A 21,401-nucleotide genomic window follows, 5' to 3' on the forward strand; every position below is an offset into this window, starting at 1 on the left:
AAGGTTTTGGCCCTTTCTCTGCCAGGTCCAGTCCAGCATGTTGACTTTCTGCTGCAGTTTTCCCAGCTTTAGAGTTTTGTCCTCAAAGTACAAATCAGCATTGTGTCCAACCCTGAAATACTTGTACAGGAGAAGAGGGAGTTGCAATTTTTCGAACTCTACACCTTTTCTTCTGGAATTAATGGTTAAGAAGTAGAAAATTTACCAACAGCTCTGTGAGCAGTACCAGCTGTGCAGTAGGTGCTATTTTAAAGGCCTGAGCAATTGTTCTGGAATAATGGTGAAGTTCCCTGAATGCTTTTCATTCTGTCCAAGCCTTATGCAAATGGCAGTAATGTTGCCTGGCAGGGACCTGAACAGCCGAAAGCACAGATAGGGAGACTGAGGTCAGGAATGCTGTGACTTACCCAAGCTCCTACAGCCTAAGCTGAGATGAAAACTTGTGTTTGGTGGCCCTTAAGTTCTGGAATGTGCTGTCTCCCAGATCAATGATTGTTTCTATGTAATGCTCTTGGGGAACACCTCACTTCAGTAGAAAAAGCTGTAGGCATCAGCAAAGCAAATAAATTTGCAGCTCTTCTGTCCTGGGGGTGCTGCATGAAGGCCATCCTCAGCACTCCCCTTGTTGCAGTCAGCTGCCTGTGCAAGATAACTGCTTCAGTTTGCTTTGGCAGCTATGTTGGGTCTTTACAGCATTTAATAATGTGGTATTTTTATTTTGTCCCCTGTTTTTGGTGGGTTTTTTTTTGTTTGTTTATTTGTTTTGGTTTTTTAACAGTCCTCACATTGACCAAACTACCAAGAACTAAGAGTTCCTCTTCTCATGTAGTTTTTTCTTGGTGTTTAGTGCTCTGAGAATCATAACACCCATCTAGCTGGTTGGTGCTAAGACAGGCTGTTCTCTCACCACTTGAGCCGGTCAGGAGCTAATTCCTTAGATAAAGTCTGACCAATCCTTTTTCCTGTTGTCTGATGTTGCATTTCTGATACCTGAAACCTTGCAGATCTTTCCTTGCTGGTTACTTAGGGCATCTCTTCCTTGGTTGGTTTTGCACTGTTGGTCTTTCCTTGGTTGTGCTTGGTGTTTCTGTGTTGAATTTCAACTTTCCTCTTCACCTGTTGATTGATGGGGAGCCCCCTGAAACTGAAGATGTAATAGGTTTAATTAATTAATCCCAGCAGGTAATACGTGGGATTAGAGATGCTAGATGTCTTAGAGGTGCTAGATGTTTCAGTGGATATCTGTGATCTTCCAAGCTAGAGGCAAAAACTCCATATACAGTAAATCAACAGTAATAAAGCATTTTCTTCAGGACCTTGGTAGAATCTGTTGATATGGCTTTGGGGGACAGCTCTGGTCAAGCTCCTGACCCTTGTGAAGAATTATTGGCTTGGAGGCAGCACCTGGGTCCTTTGCGGACTGCCTGAGCAGAAGGCCAGGTCTGAACAAGCCCAGGAGACCAAACTTTTCTCCTTTTGTTTAGAGACAGGAGCTTCCTTRGTCTGGGGTTAAACATGTTCTGTGATGGGTCTTGTCACCACCCAGTCCTGACATTACCATGGAGACTGTTGGGATATGTCAGCCACTCAGGGGTTATTAAGCCCAAACATCAGAAGTTCTGCAACCCCTCCCTCTCTTCTCTTGGCCGAAGCAGGGTAGCTCAGTTCTGTCTCCTTTTTGTTCCCAGGAATGACCCACGAAGATATCGTTCAGGAGTCTAAGAAGTACTGGCAGCAGATGGAGGCACATGCCAACAAACCAGCCAACAGCGTGGTAAGTAAGGTCCATCTAGGGCTTGGAGAGTGGTTTTGCTCCCCAGAGTTCCAGCCCTTTCTCTCTTTTSTTCCCACTGCTGTGCCTTACAGATCCCAGGCAGAGCAGACTGGCCACTGAGGAGGAGGACAGCTGAGCTTTCCCTGTTGCAGTGCTGGTGTTGAGCCTTTTGCCTTGTTTGCATTGTTATTATCTGCTCTGTTCCCTGCTGGGGTGAAGCCTGCAGGTCACTGAGGTCAATACACAGAGAATGGTGCTTCCTGTGACACCTTGCTGGTGAAACTGGGAGATTTTGGGGCAGTGGCCACATAGTAGGGACTAGATGTGTCCTGCTGCCCTTCAGWGAACACAGTATGACAGAGCAGTTTGAAGGACTCATGACCTACAGGACTATCTAAACACAGGAGTGGATGGGACTGGCAGCCTGGGTGCTGTTGAGGCTGGGCAGAAACCTCAGTAGTGCTTTACCAGGAGGAGGTTGGGAGCTTTGCCTTTTTTTTTAAAAAAAAACAAAACAAAACAGTAAGATAAATGGACAGCGGTTTTCCTGTAAGCCTTGCAGCTTCAAATTCACCTTTGGAGGTGTTGGAAGAACAAGCTGTACAGCAAGTATGGTCAGAGCATGTCCTCTGAAGCACATGGAATCTGGATGCTAAGTGAAGGTTCCTTTTCTGGCTGCTGAGGCTTGCATGGGGCAGAGGATCAGTAAGTGAAATGCCAGAGCCTGCTACATTCAGGGCATGGGCAGAGAGTTACAGTTTCTGGGCCCTCTGGTAAGTGCTAGGGTTGATGACTGGTGGCAAAGTTTGGCTGCGCCCCACAAATGCCTGTCACAGAGCAGGACTGCATCCTCCACCTTTCCAGGGTGCAGAGGCAAACCAGCAGCCATGTTGGTTTGTCAGAAAGTGCTTACCAGCAGCAACACCAGCTGTCTGTAGGGATTGGCAGCCTGGCACTGGCACTGGCGCTGTGCAGGGAGACAGTCAACTCAGTCAGATGCATGTGTTTGTAAAAGCTCATCATGGCTTTGGCAACAGCACAGGGCTGTGCTTTGGGATGAGACCCTGGCTTGCTGCCAAAGACCCTGTGGGCAGGACTAGCTATCTGTTGAGAGATGTTTATTTTTGCCATTGTTTTCTCCTGTCCAAGCAGGCTAATGTGACTCAGAGTTTTCTCAGCGTCCTTCTAGCTTTCAAAGTTGGCTGCCTGGCAAAGACAACTTCCCAGGAGTGCTGTAAAAACAGACCCCCTTCTTCCCACCATCCCGTATGATCCACTCTCACTTCAGTGCCCTCTGGTCAGCGGAAGCAAAGATGTTCTGGGGGATTTTGCTGCAGTTCTGTCACAGCTGCCAGTTGGACTCAGCACCTGGGGCTGTCCAGTTGTGGAGAAAGAGGCAGGCAGCATGCAGGGGCCCAGTAGCTGTGACAGTGAAGGTCAGGAGACTTAGCAAGAAATGAAAAATGAAGATACACTGCTTGCCAAGCACTTGCCAGGTATCTTGCACTTGACGGCACAAATCTGGCCTCAGTGGCTGCTGTAGGAGTAAACCCGGTGGTCRCAGATTGAAGAGACAGTCAGCAGGAGGGGCTGCTGTAGGGAGCTGGGTGTCCTCCCATCACATCCCTGCAAACTGAGGGATTTGTAGTCCTCCTTTTTTCTGTTTTTTGAGAGCTGTTTTGTTTTTTTTTTCCCTAGCCAGCTGCAGAATCTCCATGAAAGCTGACCTCAGATATATCAGTTTAAGCTTGGAGGGGAAAAAAGAAGTCTTCAATAAGAAGTACTTGCACCTAAGTACTGCTCACTTGGTTAGGTGGCTGAGTAACCTGGGCTCCTCATAGAATCCCATGAGGCATGTGGCTCCTCCAGAGACCATTTCAGTATCACTGAGAGGGGTTCCTCTCAGCTGGGAGACATGAGTGGCCATGCAGAGTCAGTTGCTTTCTGCAGAGCCTGAAGTGGAGAGCTGTCATGCCAAAGACTTGTATTTATTTGGTTGCCATGGTGCATTGCTAACACTGTATTATCTGGCTTCATAGCAAGGGGTGGTGCCATAGCCCAGGGCACTTTTGCCTGGCTTTGTCTGCTAGAGCCTCATGTGATATAATTTCCACACTGTTGGTTATCAGCAGCCTGCCAGGTATGTGTCTTRCCATTATAAATACAGTCATGTAGCATTAACAGCAGCAGCTTTGATTTTTTTGCTTGGCTCCTAATCCCCTGTGAGCATACATGTCCACTGGATTGACCAGCAGTTTGCATGACTCGGATGAAGAAATGCACAGGGCTTCTGGTTAAAAATTTGTCRAAAAAGCAGTCCAGATTATCAGAACTACCTGAGAGGTATTTTCTTTCTCTTTGATCTATTGTCCCTTCTGGAGACACTGAGTTTTTAGTTTTGCAGGGTCAGTAGGTTTGAGCAAAGCTTCCTGGCTGTTCTGAGAGATCTGTCACCAGGATAGGATGGGTTTGATTAAAGGAAGTGTGCCAGGAGTGCCACTTTGTTACTGTAGCCTATAGGTTTGACGCGTCAGTAGTGAGGTGTTACGGAGTTTCCTTTGGAGACCAAGAAGAGATTAAAACTACTGTTCAAAGGCCACACATCTGAGAGTGTGACCTTCCGTGATAGCCCAGGTCTCAACTCTGCTCATCCCACAGCCAGCCACTTTGATGTGTTCTTGTCACCAGCACAGGTGACAGCTCCCAGCAAATGATGAATGAATCATGTACTGGGAGCTACCAGAAAGGTTGTTCTTGCAGATGAGTAGGCCAGAATCACTGCTGGTTTTCAAAAGAGRTGCCTGGTTATCTTGGAGGGTGCTTTTGCTGGGACATCAGAGAACTCATGGCCTCTTGTAGTCAGCACAGGCAAGGTCAGCTCCCCGGTTAGCTTTTCGCAGAGGACCTTTCATATGTCAGCTCTGGCTCTCCAAAAGACTAGGTCTGGAGGATGCAGAATGGCAGATGATAGCTGATGTGGCGTCTCCTGGGAGATGTTTTGATTTTGTGTTGCCTATACTTGCTGTTTYCTCTTCACCAAGGGATGAACACAGGGTCCATGCTGCTGCTAATCAATTGCTGGCAGAAACCTGCTCTTCAGGGACATGGCATACATGTCTGTTTATTATGAGATGCTCATGGTTAAAGTCAGAGCATGGCAGGTGGGACGGGCTGCTGATGTGGTTGACAGAGAATTGTTTTGCTGGTTCATGACTTTTGTGCTTCATGGCCAGCTCAATGACCGGGGTGTTCTCATGTGCTCTCACATACTCCTRTGCCCAGGGCCACTTGCGTCCAGTCAGGTTTGGAAATGAACTGGAGATACCAGTCTCATGTCTTCCAGTGGTGATACAGAATGCAAACAGCTTTCCAGAGATTTGCTCAGAAAACAGGGGAAATGAGGCAGAAGTGATATGAGACTGGCTCCTTTTATTTGTTTTCCTTCTCCACAGTCTGTTAATCATAATTCCAAACCAGCCTTCTCAGCAGAGGTGGGGGCAATAAGTGCAGTGGCTGAGAAGATGTGAAATACGTTCATTGTACCTCTGTCCACTCTGTCCAACGACTGTGATTTAACTGCTTGTGAAACCCAGTGTAGAGGAACTGTGAGAGATGGAAAACTGGCCAGAAATGGCTTGGAAGGATAYCAACAAGAGGACCCAGCTCTGACTGCATGGTGTCAAATGTTAGCTGTGACACAAGCTTCTTTGTCCAAAAGCAGGAGTTTCGGCTCCTGCATTGTGACATGGTCTTGCTTCCTCCTGAGGGGGCTCTCTCGGCTGTGTGACTGAATGCTTTCCACAGACAGAGTGGGACATGGATTGCCCTCCCTGCTGGGAAGTGGAGATTAAGCCCTGGGACAGGTCTCACAGAGCTTGTCTGTACACGGAGATACACTGCAGGGGTTTCACAGYCAGGGCTGGTCACTGCTGAAAGTTGCCAGGGTGTCTGTGCTTTTGGCCAGATGTCAAAGTCCAGAAAATCATGCTGAAGCAAGCAGTGGTTTTGCTCCTGTCTGGTATCTCATCAGGCCACCAGTTAACACTGGCAAAGGAGAGCTGATTTAATCTGGCTTGTCGCTGGCACATGGGCATGCAAGGAGCTGCCAGCATCTCCATGGCAGGTTTGGAGGGTGCATTTTACCTCTGTTTGCCTGAGGCTGTGGTTCTTTTCCCCAGGCTTCTTCCCGGACTCCCACGTCAAGCACCTTTGACCTCCAGATGAAATTTGTGTGTGGCCAGTGCTGGAGGAAYGGACAGCTGGTGGAGCCAGACAAAGACCTCAAGTACTGTAGTGCCAAAGCCCCCCACTGGTGAGCAATGCAACCTTCTTTTTCCTCTACCCCTCTTTTAGGGCAGGAGTTTTTCATCCTTCTTTCTCCAGGGCTTCATTTGGCATCTTTGGAAGAGGCTGTAAGGTTTCCTAGCAGCCTCTCACTGCTCAGGGTGTTTGTCACTATAGCAGGCATTGCAGATGGAAGCTGGAAAACAGCTATCTCTCTTCTTTACTGTGTGTATTTGCTGCCAGCGTTGTGCAGACTGTTACTCCTGACACATGCAGTCCGGCTCCCACAATTCCCTTTTCTCCCAGCTGCTATCATTTCTTCTTAGCAAAGTCACTAACAGTGTTCTCCTTTGCATGTGTTTATACTCTTAGCTGTTTGCTGATGTCTGTCAGGTCACTATTAGCAATGATTCAATGYATTCTGCTTCCTTTTAAATTAGTTTCCCTTTGCTCTTTCATTGCTTTGGTTGCTCTTCTATGATGCATGCCATGTCTGTTTGCACCTCTTGACTCCTTGGGGCCCCTGAGAATGTTCGGTGTGATAGAATCATTGAATCATAGAATAGTTTGGACTGGAAGAGACCTTTAAAGGTCATCTGATCCAGCCATCCTGCAGTGAGCAGGCACATCTTCAACTAGATTGYATTGCTCAGAGCCCCATCCAGCCTGACCTTGAATGTTTCCAGGGATGGGGAATCAGACACCTCTCTGGGCTGTGCCAATGTTTCAATATGATCATCACAAAAAATTCCTTCCTTGTATCTTGTCTGAATCTACCCTCTTTTAGTTTCAAGCCACTACCTGTTGTCACAACACTACAGGTCCTACTAAAAAAATTGTTCCCATCTCTCCTTTAAGCCCCCTAGAAGAGAAATATTGGCTAGGAAGTCACTGTTTGGTCATGGAAGCTGTGGCCTGTCTCACCCAGCCAGCCTGGAGGGATAGGATGAAAGGGTTTATAGGACTTCTCTTCCCATAACACAAGTCACAAAGGCACAATCCAGCTTCCTATTGCAAATGTAAGACTTTTGTTGAAGAAGAGACAGAAGCAATAGCTTCTGGAGGAAGCWAGGAGGTGAGGATTGCTTCCTGGGATGGGAAAAATGACACCCCTTTATGCAGCTGCTGAATACAGATGGGGTTTTTTCTCAGGGTATCTACTGGTGATTGCTTGCTGGAGCTGCAGGAGAATTAATACTCCTGGCACTGTTCATAAGGCAGTACTTGTAAAGACTTGTATTTCTATTGCACCTTTCAAGCAGAAAATGTTTCCAAGTGTTTTTCATGGATCTGATTGCACAAGAATTGGCTGTTTCAAAGGGTGGAWTGTAGCTGTTTAATAATCTGTGGTGATGCCATGTGAGATTTGGGGGAGATTTTTGTGGCTTTATGAGAAAAAGTACCACAGGAAATAGGTAATACATACCTAGGAGAGAAGTCCTCCTAAAACAGCTTTCTTGTGGCTTCTCCATCATAAATGTGCATGTCTAGGAGCAGCCAGATAGTGCAGGGAYAAGCTGGACAGGAAAATCTGCTCATCTCTCTGAGGTAAAGAACCCTTGTTTTGCTCTTCCTTATGCCTCTCTTGATTTATTCTCTCTTCYTCAGCTGGACAAAAGAACGTCGTGTCCTGCTGGTGATGTCCAAAGCAAAGAAGAAGTGGGTRTCTGTCCGACCATTGCCTTCCATCCGCAACTTTCCACAGCAATATGATGTAAGCCCTATGCCCAGCACGACCGGGTGCCCTATCCCTTTCCCTTTCACCATGGTGCAGCGCTTTGAGGGCTGCTCCCTTGAAGACCTGTTCAGGGATGCAAGCACATGRTGGCTGAGATGGGAGGTAAGGACAGACTGATGGCAGCAACACACAACCTGCAAAAAAATGGAGCTGAAAAAGGAGCACCCATTTAAACCACTGGACACGCAAATGCGAGTTTCCAGTGYTGCTGCTAATACATCTCTCACTGGCACAGGGTTTGGGAGTGAAATTTAAGACTCCCCTTAGGTCAGGGTTTCTCAATGTGGGTGAGAGGCGAGATGCTTAGGAGAAGCCTGTCCCTGCTTTTGCTGTGACTGTACCGCTGTAGATTGTGAAACTTGCTTACAATGGGTTTTGAAAGCAAAACTAAGAAGTCAGCTAAAAAGCCACRTGCTGTGAGGAGAATTACAGATATCCAGCCTCCAACATCAGCCCCAAATGTGGTGATAGGGAATTTCTCCCTCCCTCTCCTTTTCTTTTTCCCTGAAAGGAGAAAGCTCCTTCTCCCTACCCTATAATAGGTCCTCCTCTTGTGCTGGGAGCTGGGGAGAAGAAATGATCAGTAAGTAAGATGCTTGGGAAGCTTCTCATTTTCTCTGGCATGATGCTGTGGGTAGCTGTGTGTGCACTAGTGTGGTCTAAGCAACCTWTAAGGCCACTCTTCACCCACTTAGAGATGGCTGGAGAATGAGTCACCTTTGAGGACCTGCAGCTTGATCAGCAGGAGACATTATTGGGTCAATCCAAGTTGCTCCCTACTGTTTTGCCCTGTGCTTGCACCTGGTCACATATGGAAATGGCAACAGGTGCTGAACTGCCTGCATGCTTATGTCATCTGGAAACTGAGGAAAGGAAGCATGAGTTATAGATATAAAGTGTTCTGTTTGCAATCTCTCCTAGATGCAAATTAATGCCCTGGCTGGTTATCGAACCCACTTGCCCCTCTAGCGAGGCATGATTGTGCAGATGCTAATTTTTTCTCTGTCTTTTAACAGTTGTGTATCCATGCACAGAATGGTAGGAAATGCCAGTATGTGGGCAACTGCTCCTTTGCCCACAGCCCTGAGGAGAGAGAAATGTGGACCTTCATGAAAGAGAATAAAAGTGAGTGGGGGAAATGTGGGCCAAAGAGTTTGGGGAGAGGGAAGAGGACATTTGGGCAGTGGATGGAGGGTCTGTTAAGATATATTCATGACAACAGAGATGGAGCTGGACAAGGCTGCTGCCATGAGTTTAGGCAGGATTATGGGGCAGGTCTGTCTTCAGCTGTTCTTTTCTTAAATGTGTATGTATCTCTTGAGTCCCTTGCTGCGGAAGTACACATTGGTCTATGTCTCACATTGCTTCATTGCTACCCTTCCTTTCTGCACCACTTTTGAATCCACACTGTGCTGTCCCTCCAACTGGCTGCAATGTCCCAGGCCTAGCTCCATATGGAGCTCTGCCAAAGCACCAGTCCTGGCCTGTAGTTGCTTCTATATATTTCTTGTCTGTCTTCTATCTGTCTTGGCTATCTCATCTATTTCTGTTCAAATCCCTTGCTCCTGGGCTGCGACACTCCCTGCTCATGGCATTGTATTCAAAGGGGTGGAGTTGAGATCCTGAATGAGAACATCTTTGGGTGGTGCATTTGTGGAGGAACTTGTCTGTATTTAATTATGCAAGTTTACATTTTGAGGGATAGTTGGGGGGTTGTCCAGCTTTGTGGCAGAAATCCTTCTGTATTCTGACCAATAGGAAGCTGGGAAGGAAAGGCCACTTGTCTAGGTGCTCACCTGCCTCTGTGGGAACTGCTGGAAATCTGAAGGATTTCAGGCCTGCCCTGAGTTTATTTAGTCCATATGATTYTGTGAAGGGTCCTTCTCTCTGCTGAGCCAAACTTACTTGTTACAGTTCAAATAATTTCATTGCTGAGGCCTTTAAAGCACATCAGACCAGTCTACCAGTGGGTAGATTGCTCAAATACAAAGGTGAATCTTCAAACTACAGGGGTTTCAGTTTGAGGAAATTTGCATTCATTATCCCCAATTGCCTCAAGTTCCTCAATTACCCATTTAGCAAGGAGTAAATCACTAATTCATCACACTTAGAGTATCATATAAATGTCTGCAAACATTTATGTTGCCATAGCCTCTTTCAGGAGTGATCTTGGAAAGGCAGATGTGTAGTTAAAGCTTCCACCTCAAATTTCCCTTCCCAGAGTATGCTGAGTGGCTTTTAAATCAAAAGCCTCAAGAGACATTGACTACAGTCCTCTGGGCAGGTTTTGAGCTTGGAGCTATCAGTAGGTCTTCCTCCTCTCTGCAGTGCTTCMTGTGGCCAGCTTGCTTAAGGGCACTCCTCCCTCTCTAGTGCTGAGGATGAAGCTTGGGTTTAGAAGGAAGAGATGGATCTGAAACGGGCCCCTGCCTTAGCTTCCTGTCTGGAGTGAAATGTCTTCTGAGGTTAAGCAGAATCAGGCCTGATGGCGAATCATCTTGTAGGGTGAATTCCAAGGAGATCCTGTGGCACTTTGCCACCTTTCTGAAGGTGGCAATCTGAAAAGTTTGTGTAGCTGCAGTCACAGTTGTCCCTTGACTGATAGATGACACCCCCCAGGTGGTGTGGTGTGAATTTGGTTCCTCTCTCCAGGGGTCTCATCTGAGGAGGTGACATGGAGCACAAGCCCTCAGACTGGTGCTGCTGCACAGGGAGGGGAGGGCTGCCCAGCATTTGTCCTTTTCTCAGTCTGTACACAGGGTGGGAGGTTGTCTGAGTGGTTTCACGTGTCGCCTTTACACAGTACTAGATATGCAGCAGACCTATGACATGTGGCTAAAGAAACACAATCCTGGAAAGCCTGGAGAGGGAACTCCACTCACCTCACGAGAAGGGGAGAAGCAGATCCAGATGCCCACTGACTATGCTGATATCATGGTAATAAGCTGATCTCTTGTTCTTCATTCCTCATCCTTCTCCTCAGTGCTGCTAGCCTGCCTCTCTCCTGTGCTCCAGGTGGGGCCAGCAGGGCTGCATTGCTCTTGTGAAACAAAGCCTGTACTAAAGTAGGTTAAATGGACAGCTTGGAGCAGCACAAGAGCAGCCCAGCTGAAGTGGGAAGAGATMGACCTGGGGTCAGCAAGGCTCTGCAATGGCTTTTCAGTTAATCCTCAAGTCATTAGGAATCTACCTCAGGTTCCCTTTTGCATGGGCTCAGCCTCTCTCCAGGGTTCCTGCCTGCTCCTGGGCAAGCTGGCAAAACCATTGCAGGCCTGTCAGAAGAGGGAGAAGCTTGGAGAAGAGCCAGCACAGAAGCTTTGGAAAACTAAGGCAGATGTGCCTCCTTAGGCCAAGAGTGGTGCTGGTGTAAGGATCTATGCTACTGAAGAGTCCTGCATTGCCTATGAACCTGGGGACTTTGCAGTGAGACCCCACTGGGCCATCAACAGGGACAGGGGGATCATGTCAATGAACTGAGCTGCCCTGTGCTCTGAGCCTGTTTGAGCCATAGGTAAACTCTGACAGAGCATATCCTTTGTCCCTCTTTAGTTTCAGCACAATTCCCTAGAGATGACATGGCAGAGAAATGTGGGTAGTCACAGACTGAGTGGAGCTTCCAGGATGCTCTGGGAGGAGAGGGGGAGAGGCAGTGCCTGCACGAGATAGGCCAGTGGATGTGAATGTTATTGCACTGACTGGCCCTTTTCCCTGTTTGCACTGGTTAGATGGGCTACCACTGCTGGCTTTGTGGGAAGAACAGCAACAGCAAGAAGCAATGGCAGCAGCACATCCAGTCGGAGAAGCACAAGGAGAAGGTCTTCACCTCAGACAGTGACTCCAGCTGCTGGAGCTACCGCTTCCCCATGGGTGAATTCCGGCTCTGTGAAAGGTACTGTCGTCTTATCTCCCTCCTGTGCTGCTGCACAGGGACAGGGTAACAGGCCCAGGGCATCTGTTATGCCACCTCATCCTCTCACAGAGTTCTTCTGCATGGAAGAGGAGTGGGATGAGATGACACGTTTCAGTGACAATGAGGCTGCTGTTGGATCCCAGAGGTGCTCAGCCACAATATTGAGGGGTAAAAACATTCCTGCGCACATGTCTTTAGAAAAGGAGAGTTTCATGTCTGCACCTGTACCCTTCATAGCCAGAATGCTCTCAGGTCTCAGGCTGTTGGCCAGTCCACTTGACCGAATGCTTGGGGGAATCCCAGGTGCCTTATTCAATGGTTTCAATCTCTCACACCTTTAGAATCAGCACCTTAAGGTGTCTTTAGAAAGCTCGTGATAGTTAAAAATGCCATTTTGGTTAGAGAGCAGGCTCTGTCATTTGTGCTGGTTTCCTGGCTTTTCCTCTCTTGCACTGGTTTTGACTCATCGCTGCTGGTCCAGYTTCAGCTCACATTTTTGTGTGCTCTTGACTAAATCCTCTTGTAGCCACTGGTCTTTTTGATGCTGTATTTTTTTCCCAGCCTTGATGCCCTTCCCACCTGCACATGTGTTTAAGGGAGAATCACCTCACCCTTAAAAAGGAGAACTCACAGCATGTTTCAATGGGTCCTGATCAAGTATTCCAGACAGGGAGCTCAAACCCTGGCACTGGGCACTGGRGGTGCCCTCCTGACTGCATTCCTTGTGCCGGCAGGTTCCAGAAGAACAAGGCCTGTCCTGAAGGAGAGGAGTGTCGCTACGCCCATGGGCAGGATGAGCTGACRGAATGGCTAGACCGGAGGGAAGTGCTGAAACAAAAACTGGCCAAAGCCCGCAAGGACATGCTGCTCTGCCCCAGGGATGATGACTTTGGGAAATACAACTTCCTATTGCGGGATGATGTATAGTAAGGGCTGGGGGGAGTCTGTCAGCAGAAACACAGGGTGGGTTTTCTGAGTGGCAGTAGCAGGGAGAGTGAGATCTGTGTCTTGCAAAGATAACTTCTACTTTTCTTTAGTTTTAAGATTATGAGATGATGATTTATTAATGGTGAATKAATTCATGAATTTAATTCTCATTGGCCAGCGAACACCATGCTCACTGAGTTTGTGATCCATCTTTTCTCTCTTCTTTTGCCCAAATTCTCCTTCCACTTCATCTTTTTTTTTTCACTGTCCTTCTTTCAAAGGAATTAATTCAGTGTGTACTGGGCTGCAAATCAGAGATTTTCTCCTTGTATCATTCTTCTTTCAGTTCAGAGTATGACGGTGGAGGTCTGTAGGACAAAGCTGAGATAGAAGGCCAGAAAAGTTGTGGGTGCCCCATCCCTGGAAGGCTGGGATGGATAGAGCTCAGAGCAGCATGGTCTAGTGGAAGGTATCCTTCTAAATGACAGGGGGATTGGAACTASATGGTCTTTAAGGTCCCTTCCAACCCAGGCCGTTCTATGGTTTTATGGCAACTGGTGAAAAGGTRATCATGAATTTCACGTGTTCCTTTTCTCAGTGCTGCAGAGTAAGCCCCACTTACCTTGCTGCAGTCCTCCTGCTCTCTGGGGAGTTAGGAGAAATAGGAATTGAGGTGCAAAGAAGAAACCCACTAGATGCAGCTTAAAACATTTAGACTTATGCTCCAGCTGTCTGTATTGCCCTGAGGCATCAACTGGTCCYGAGGAGGTTAACAGCTGTGTGGTGTAACAAGTGCAAGGCAAAARCAGCAAAATAATGGAACTGCTTGCAGCAGCAGGAGCTGGGTTGTAGGTGACTTCAGCTAAATGTACTCAAAAAGCAAGTTGGGGACTTCTCGTTAGATGTCTTTTTCAGTGTCTGGCAGGTATTCAGGGCAGATAGTTTGGGTTTGCTTTTAAGACTGGTGTGGCTGGTGCAAATAAAACAAACCCCTCTAGGAGGTGTAGTGGAGTCTGACACAGCAGTACTGAAGTCTCCACTCAGTAGTAGCAGTCAGGAGGGAGGCGATTACCGAAAGGAGCCTGTGTTTCTGCATTGCCTTGAGTCCTGAAGAGAAAGAGGGAAGTAATGGTRTTGCTTTCTTGCTCTTTAAATGGCATGTGTTTCTGGTTACTTAGAGCTGGATTTTTCCTAGCACTGCCAGAACTGGGTGGGGACCCATTTAAAAGGACATCATTGAGCAGCATGGGCAATGTTCAGCTAATGGGAATCCAGCTGGAAGCTCTTACCAGCATCAGAGATCCAGCCCACTCCTCCTCAGAGCCAGGGTAGAGAGCTTGCAGATGCACAGTGCAACCAGGATGTGACCCAGAGCAGGGAYAGCAGTGGAGAATGAGTGTCACAGTGGGAGTCAGCCATGGCTTGCTCCTGTGCTGCCTGATGTATGCTGTGATGGAGGAACTTGTAATGCTGAACTCCAGGACAGGATTTTTGCTGTTATAAGTGGCAGCAGTGAGATGTAGTACTGCTCTGAATGCCAGTGTTGTCTTTTCTGGCAGTCTCATCCTGTAAGCAGTAAATGTGTCCCCTGTCCTGAGCTTCCCTCTCCTTCTCTCTTCTGCAGTCCAGCTGTGCTCTGCAGTTTTGCATGCATGGATGACACCATCCACTCAAACACAAACACAAATACATCTCCCTCCCAGCCTTTATCAGGGATGTCTGTTTCACATCCAGGGAGTCTCCAAGGACAGCCATCTTGGAGCCCTTGGGACTGGTAGTGCTGTATCCATGTTAAATACAATCTGGCCATGAACTGCTTGGTGCTTTGGCATTGCTGGGTCCTCCCGTTCTTCCCTGTGCTCATATCCTTGGGGTTCCCAACTTCAGGAGAGATGGCATGAGGAAATCAGGAGATGTGGAGATGCTGTGGGGCAACTGACACCCTTCTAAACCAGCCTTCAGGAGGATGCTTCAGCTCCACTGGGATCGTTAGGGTCCAGTTATGGAACAGAGGGCTCTGCATGCTGTTCTGGAATCTTCCCAGAAACACAGTGTGATCTAAGTAAACAGAATGTGCCTCTGGACTTAGAATAATATAGGTTGAAAAAGATCTCGAAGATCATCAAGCCCAGTTGTTAACCTGGCACTGCCAAGTCCCTAGACAAAACCATGTCCCTAAGTGCCACATYTACATATATTTTCCTGGCCAACTCAACCACTTCTCTGCAGGGCTTTTTTCCTCTCCCTTAAAATGTGGATGGTAGTCTCTGGTTTTGGTATAAGCAATATCAGATATGGCAATTTTTGAGTGGTCAAGTGCTGTATTTTCTCCTCTGTCCTCTGTGGTAGCTATGGTACCTTGTCCTGGTCATCCTTGTGCTCAGGTGGTCAGCTTTAGAGATGGGAAAAGACGGGCATCAGCTCCTGGGTTATCTTGTTCTACTCTTCTTGGGCAGAGTCACCAAGGAAGGAAACCTGGATTGGGGGACACTGGAATGTGTTTTTATTTTTAAAACCAACCTGCATCTCTAGTGTGATTCTAGCGTTCGCTGAGCCGTGATTTTTCATACAATGACTTATTTAGGTTATGGAGTGGGTCACTGTCCCCTCTCCCCCTCTCTGCAATGAGAGCTGAACTGTCCAGTGGAGTTTCAGAAGTTCGTGCTGGGACAGAGATGGGGGAGAGGGCGAGCGTGGGTGAGGTGAGGTGAGGTGAGGTGAGGTGAGGTGAGGTGAGGTGAGGTGAGGTGAGGTGAGGTGAGGTGAGGTGAGGTGAGGCGAGGCGAGGTGAGAGGCCCACGGTCATGGGGGTTGCATCAAGTGTCTCTTTGTTTTCCCTGATATGATAACCTGGTCTGTGGTGTTGCAGTACTTTGTCACCAGACTTGTATTAGTGTGTATATATGTTACCCCTCCCACGAAGCATATATACACAGGTATTAAATATATCGCTTTATATAATATTATATGTGTGTGGTATCGAAGGAATCTTTTAAATGAGGGTAAAGGAAATGGACTCAGGCCAGTAAACGCAGCATCTCCAGTTTAAATATGAAGTCTTTTATGTGGAATAGGGAAAGGGAAATAACAAAAGAGGGGAGGGTTTTATATAGATAGGTATAAACTTTGAGATGGGACAGGCTTCCCTGTTCACATGTTTGAAACCCTTTAGGATGTCCTTGCAGTCCCACCTCAGTGAGAGTATTATACTGCTAACTAGCAAGTAAAGTTTTAATATAAGGCTTTGCTTATATTATTTAAAGGGACATTGTGAAAGGCAGAAAGTTTCACACTTGACTTCCCAGGCTTGCTTTATCAAGCCAAGAGGGTTTTGTTCAGCACATTATGGGCTCTCAGCAGAAATGCTCAGTGCTCACAGCTCTACAGCAGATAAACCACAAGTTGTAGGGACTGCTTTAGTATTATGTTATGATAACTCTCTCCTCTTTATTTATGTGAGAGAAGAAGAAAATTCTGCAGCACAGTACCAAATTTGAGGCTTATTAACAAAGGAAGTGATGTTTCACTTTTATAACATTAGAAGAAAATCTCATATCCTGTAAAATAACCATAGACATTCGCACAGAGCAGAAACTTGTTAAATGCTGAAAGACTTAGTGAAAATMTTTTCCCAAATTCTTTGGTAGGGGCAGGGATTTTGGTGACACTGGCATYGGAGTTAACCTGGCCTTTACAGGGAGAAATTGAAAAAAACAAACTAAAAAATACCCTASTTAGCTTGTATGAAACTGTATGTCAAAAATGTATGGGTTTTAGCATGTGAAAGGAAAAGATAGCAAGGGGATGCTGCAGTTCTGAGCTGGGTAGTAATGATTTYGAGTCCTTTAATATGTCTTTGTATTAATATAATTTAAGAATACCACGCTTTACTATTAAAAAAAAGACTTAGTATCTTTCATAAGGTCTAGTATCAGGATAATTATGTAGACGTTTTAACAATGTTTTTGTTTTTGTTCTTAAATAAGAAAAAAACCAAACTTGCTTCTTTTAGCCTTTGTAATAGAAAATAAAATGTGCACTTTAAACCSTCTCCTGATCCAGAATGTGTTTGTGTTTTTCAAACAGCCCACAAAGGATTTTTATGTTGGTTTCAGGTTTCTCTGCTGTGAAGAGGGTAGCAAAGGGAGCATGTCAAGTATTGGACCGCTTTGGTTTTCTCCCATCTTTAAGTATAATCTGCTGCTCTGTTGCTGAGTGGAAAATTGCCTATGTGCGTATTAACAGGTTCTGCCATTCATCAGACACATAGTTCTTGTGACCTTTACATGTATTTCAAATGTTTTTCTTTCACTGCAGTGCCAAGAATCCATGCACTCTGCATTAACACATAGTTTCAGGGGTTTGGGTAACCTGTGTTTTGAAACCTCCAGTAATCCACTTGTAAACATCTTCATCTGGAGATTGTTCTGCTGTGTAGGCTGCTTTGTTCAACTGGGTTGGGCAGTTCTTTGCCTGTCAGCRTGCACCATGCTAGGGAAAGTGCCCTTCGCCCTACCTACCAAGTCACACACAGCTTGGGCCATGGGAAGCGTCTGTGCACTTTCCTCCTGGAGAGGATGCTGTGTGAGGAAACTGCACTRGGGGAAGAGATAAGTATGAAAATATTTATTAATAAACTCGCCTTCTTTATTTTTCGAATCCATCAGATGCAGATTAATGTATATTCTTGACGAAACTAAAACTGGAGATGTGATGAAGACTGGGGTGTCCCACAGATACCCCCTGCTACTGCTGTATAAACTGACCAGAAGGTCATATTCAGTGAGGCCTGAAGAGACAAGGTTTGTCACACATCTCCTTGATGTGCCTTCATACAGACAAAAGAACTTATGTCCTTCTGGTCAAAGAAGAAGCCTGAACACATTCTTGTAGTGCAGGGGAAATGAGGAGACGGGTGTACTTCCAAGGTGCATCAATTGAGTACACAYAATGTGAGAGACATTAGTTTTACATTCCAAAGATTGTTGAGGCCATGCTGGCAAGAGTTAAGTGTCACTTTTCCGGTAGAATTGAAACCAAAATTGTCAAATTGTGAGACGGACAAAACATCAGGAGGAAAAAACCCTAGTTTCCTTGCAGGTTTGAGCCTCAGCTGTAAACCAGTGTTTCTTCATTGAAATAAAACTTGTATTTTGGAGAGGAAGGAAGGAAGTGGTGATTTCAGTAATCAGATCCTCCTAGGAACTTCAGCAGATACAAAGACAAGGTGGAGAGACCCAGATCAGCCAAGAAGGATCCAGGTTCTGTGGAAGATTGAGAGGAGCAGGATAGAAATCCCTGAGAGATGGGAAGAAGGCTTTGTACTGGGGACAGTTAATACCATCACACAGCAGCCTGGCAGAGAGAGTTTACTGCAGATGAGAATCCTAAGCAATTCTGTGWCTGAGTCTGCCTACTCACAGTATAGAGAAACATTTCTGGGCAGTGACAGCAGGTGATGCAAATGCTGTCATCCTCTTCATTGTGTTTGCTGCTGCCATTGCAACCAGGAACAGGGTCATGTTGTGTTGTGTCCTGTGCACAATGAGCAGCAGAGAATTCCTGTCATGCAGGAGCTGTAACCTGCAGTGTGGCATTGCTCAGTGGCTGGGGTGGAGGGCACAGAGGAGGTAACTGTGTAGGGCAGCTGGGGGAAAATCATGGGGCAGAAAGCTGAATAGTAAAAGAGGCCTGGATGGGAGTGACAGATTGGAGGAAGCGCAGGAGGAAAGGCTGCAGGCACTCCAGCTGGAGCACAWAGCTGTTTGATACGGGGTGGAGGAAGGCATTGAACAAACTTGGATGGGTGCTATGGAATGGCTCTAGGCAGAGGTCCTGTGGACACAAAATTCCTAGGGCTTCCTGGAAAGTTGCGGGCTCTGGTCAGGAGCTCTAAGCCATGTTTCATTCAGGCTTACCCCTTTCTCCCCAGGACAGGCGCAAACAGGACAGGACCTATCCATTCCACCTAACCTCTCTCTCTTCCCAGATCAATTGTCATGTCGTTTCTCTGTGGTTCCCCCTTCAGGCAGGAGCAATGTGTCCTGGTACCCCAGGGACAGGAGTGGTATTTCCTGAAAACAAATCCAGTTGAGGCAAAGACAAGAGCAGAGACCAGAGCAAATGACAGTTCCAGCTGACTCACTTCCCACCACAAGAGTGGGAAGTGACAGCTCCCAAGATTGCCCCTTTCAGGGATTCTCCTCTCTGYAGTTTATCTTCTGGATGGCAGTGCCCCAGAAAATTACTCCAGAGAGCCTCARGAGGCACAGTCATAGCAGAGACCTAGTGAATAGGGTCATTCATAACCTTCTGGATTAATCCTCCAAAAGATGACACTTATCCAGGACTGGGATGGAAATCTCTAAACCCAGATGCCAGACTAGCGACTTGCTTTGAAGTGGAAAAACACTCCGCTCTGGAGGTGCTCTTTGGCGTATTCCCTTTTTTCTCAATGRATTTCCTATGTCTGACTTAGCTCTGGGCTTTCAGTAGCACTAGGGCCCTCCAGGCCCCAGGAAGAATGGTCAGGAAGGATGAAGAGCTGCATAGTTTCATTAATTGAATATCAAAGCTCCCCCATCTGAACCCCAGCAAAGCTCTGAGGCAGAGAGGGAAAGTCCTGCTTCCATCGGAGTGAGGTGGCCTCAGTTTTCCTCAGTAAAATGGCTTGAGAATAACTGCAACATGGCTGGGCATTGCCTCTGGGAGCTGTGGTGGGGGTTCAATACAGCGGCAGTGTTCTAAAAGAAGCTCTAGGCAGCCTGGAGTTTTTCCCGTTCRAGATCATTCATGTCTTGGTTTTGAGGGATCAGCAGCAGCCAAACTGTCCAAGCTTTTTTAAGGATCATTTGTTTTCTTTCAGCCCCCAGGCTCAGCTGACTCCTGTATCTTTCCATCAAGCTTAGACCTCTTGAGCTATGATGCTACAGGATCCTTGCTCCTTCTGGGGACAACATTGTCCCTAGAGGATGTGAATGGGAAGAGATCGCTGATGGACAGCCCAGGTCCTCACAGATAGCCTTGGTTTTGAGAGGGAAGCAGCCAGAGGAATGTTGATCTTGCTGTCCCACCCAATGGTCTCCCATGGCCCTACGACACTGGCCTTGGATTTCCCCATTCTGYTTTCAACCCCTTGGTTCATTGCTGCTCTTGGCACTTCCTGGAGACTGCCTYCTGCCAAGACTTGTTCAGAGAGAGCTCCCAAGGCTCTCTTCCCAGGCTCCCAGAGTGTTTTCAGAGCAGGGAAATGCAAAAAGGCAGCTCTAGGTGTCCTTCCTGCCCAGGGCAGTACAGTTTCTGATGATCCCAAAGCCGTTTCTCACGTTTTCTCCCTGCCTAGCACCGAGGACTCTGGCAAATGGCACCTCACAGGGGAAGGCCACGTGCAGAGAAGCACAGCTGTGGTGAGCCCAATTGCCATGTGAGCAACCCAAGAAGGGGGCGATGTCTTGGCGGGGGTGGTGGGGAAGCAAAGCTCATTAACTTTTTGGCACTCGTTTTGGGAAATTAGTTTTTAGAAATTCTTTTGCCTCAGGCGGGAGGTGCAGGCACTTCCTTTCACTGAAGCTCACCGCTTGGCTGGGAGATCCCGGCACTGCTCCTCCACACAGGGAGACAGGCAGGCACGTATGTACACGTACACAGGCACATGTATGCATGCAATACCCGGCCAGGAAAGAAAAGCCCTTGCAGAGGTAGGAAGGGGGCTCAGAGTGAGGCCGCATCAAGTCTGCAAGTCTGTGTCACACGCTGATACCATCAAAAGTACCCAAAGGGTTGCATGCCCATCTTGTAGGCACCAGACAGGGTTTTAGCTAATGCAGAGCCCTAGTCTCACTTTTCCCTCAGCTGTCCACCCTCATATGCTGGTTTCATCACTCCTTCTCTCACCTCCTTTTCTTTCAAAGTAATCTGCTGTGGATGCTGGAGCCCTGTAGTCTGGCCACAGCCTTCCTTGCTGCTGCTGTTCTGGGTATTCCCACAGCTCCATAGACGTCCGCTGGCACTAGTAACAGCATCTCAAACCAGAAGAAGACAAGTTTCTAGGAAGTGGTGTCAGAGTCCTTTCAGCGTGGCCATGGTGTAACTCAGTCCSCAGGCCTCTGCCAAGGTGCGAAAAATTCCCTAGCAAGCCCAATGCACTACGCAAATATAGTTAAATCTGGAAGCTTTAAGTGGAGTGTGCAGTTGTCCTAGGAACTAGTACAAGAACAAAAAATTGTAGGGATGTCTAAAGAGGCAGTGATTGACCTCTGGCAAAGGGTTTACTTGAATAAAAGAAGAAAGAGGAAACCACCTACCAAGCTGGGTTTGGTGCAAGAACCAAACCACRTGGGTGGGCCTGGAGCCTCCACACAGACCTTGAGGAATAGGCTTGATTTGTGGAATTTGCAACAGCAGACATCTCATGTGAGGAGATATAGAAATRTCCAAGTAATGGCTGTGCTGCCAAGGTGAATGGTCTTGGGTGACTGAAAGAAATGAAGAAAAAAAAAAGGGAAAGAGGCTTGCTTCAAGAACAACAGAATTTGCACAACTTCTAGAGTTTCCTACATCTTTTTGTCCTTATTTCCAAATTTACTTCAGGGGAGTGTCATCTTGTCTGTCACCACAAAGTCTCTTCAGTACTGCTGGCTTCTGCCTGTCCTGTGTCACTGCCCAAGTATGTGCCCCAGATCATACAGAACACATATCATCAGGTTTTACCTCTGGGGAGGCATTAATTTTACTTTCCCCTTCTTAGCTTACCTTTCAAACAGAGTAAC

General features: G+C 47.1%; 1 protein-coding gene across 5 annotated transcripts in view; it reads left to right on the forward strand.

Annotated features, from left to right (window-relative positions):
• The window catches only part of ZC3H7B (zinc finger CCCH-type containing 7B), a 36,825-nt gene extending 22,983 nt beyond the window's left edge, over positions 1 to 13,842 (forward strand). For all 5 annotated transcript variants that reach the window (XM_057388992.1, XM_057389011.1, XM_057389004.1 and 2 more), the window contains exons 16-22: positions 1,689 to 1,774; positions 5,953 to 6,086; positions 7,667 to 7,772; positions 8,813 to 8,921; positions 10,600 to 10,733; positions 11,522 to 11,685; positions 12,441 to 13,842. In XM_057388992.1, the coding sequence (XP_057244975.1) occupies positions 1,689 to 1,774; positions 5,953 to 6,086; positions 7,667 to 7,772; positions 8,813 to 8,921; positions 10,600 to 10,733; positions 11,522 to 11,685; positions 12,441 to 12,633 (926 nt within the window). In that variant the 3' untranslated portion in view covers positions 12,634 to 13,842. The remainder of the gene's footprint in view (positions 1 to 1,688; positions 1,775 to 5,952; positions 6,087 to 7,666; positions 7,773 to 8,812; positions 8,922 to 10,599; positions 10,734 to 11,521; positions 11,686 to 12,440) is intronic.
• Positions 13,843 to 21,401: the final 7,559 nt, after the last annotated feature.

Source organism: Malurus melanocephalus, unplaced genomic scaffold (genome assembly GCF_030028575.1).
Source record: "Malurus melanocephalus ecotype Western Australia unplaced genomic scaffold, MMel_1.1 scaffold_17, whole genome shotgun sequence".
In the NCBI taxonomy this organism is placed as follows: Eukaryota; Metazoa; Chordata; class Aves; order Passeriformes; family Maluridae; genus Malurus; species Malurus melanocephalus.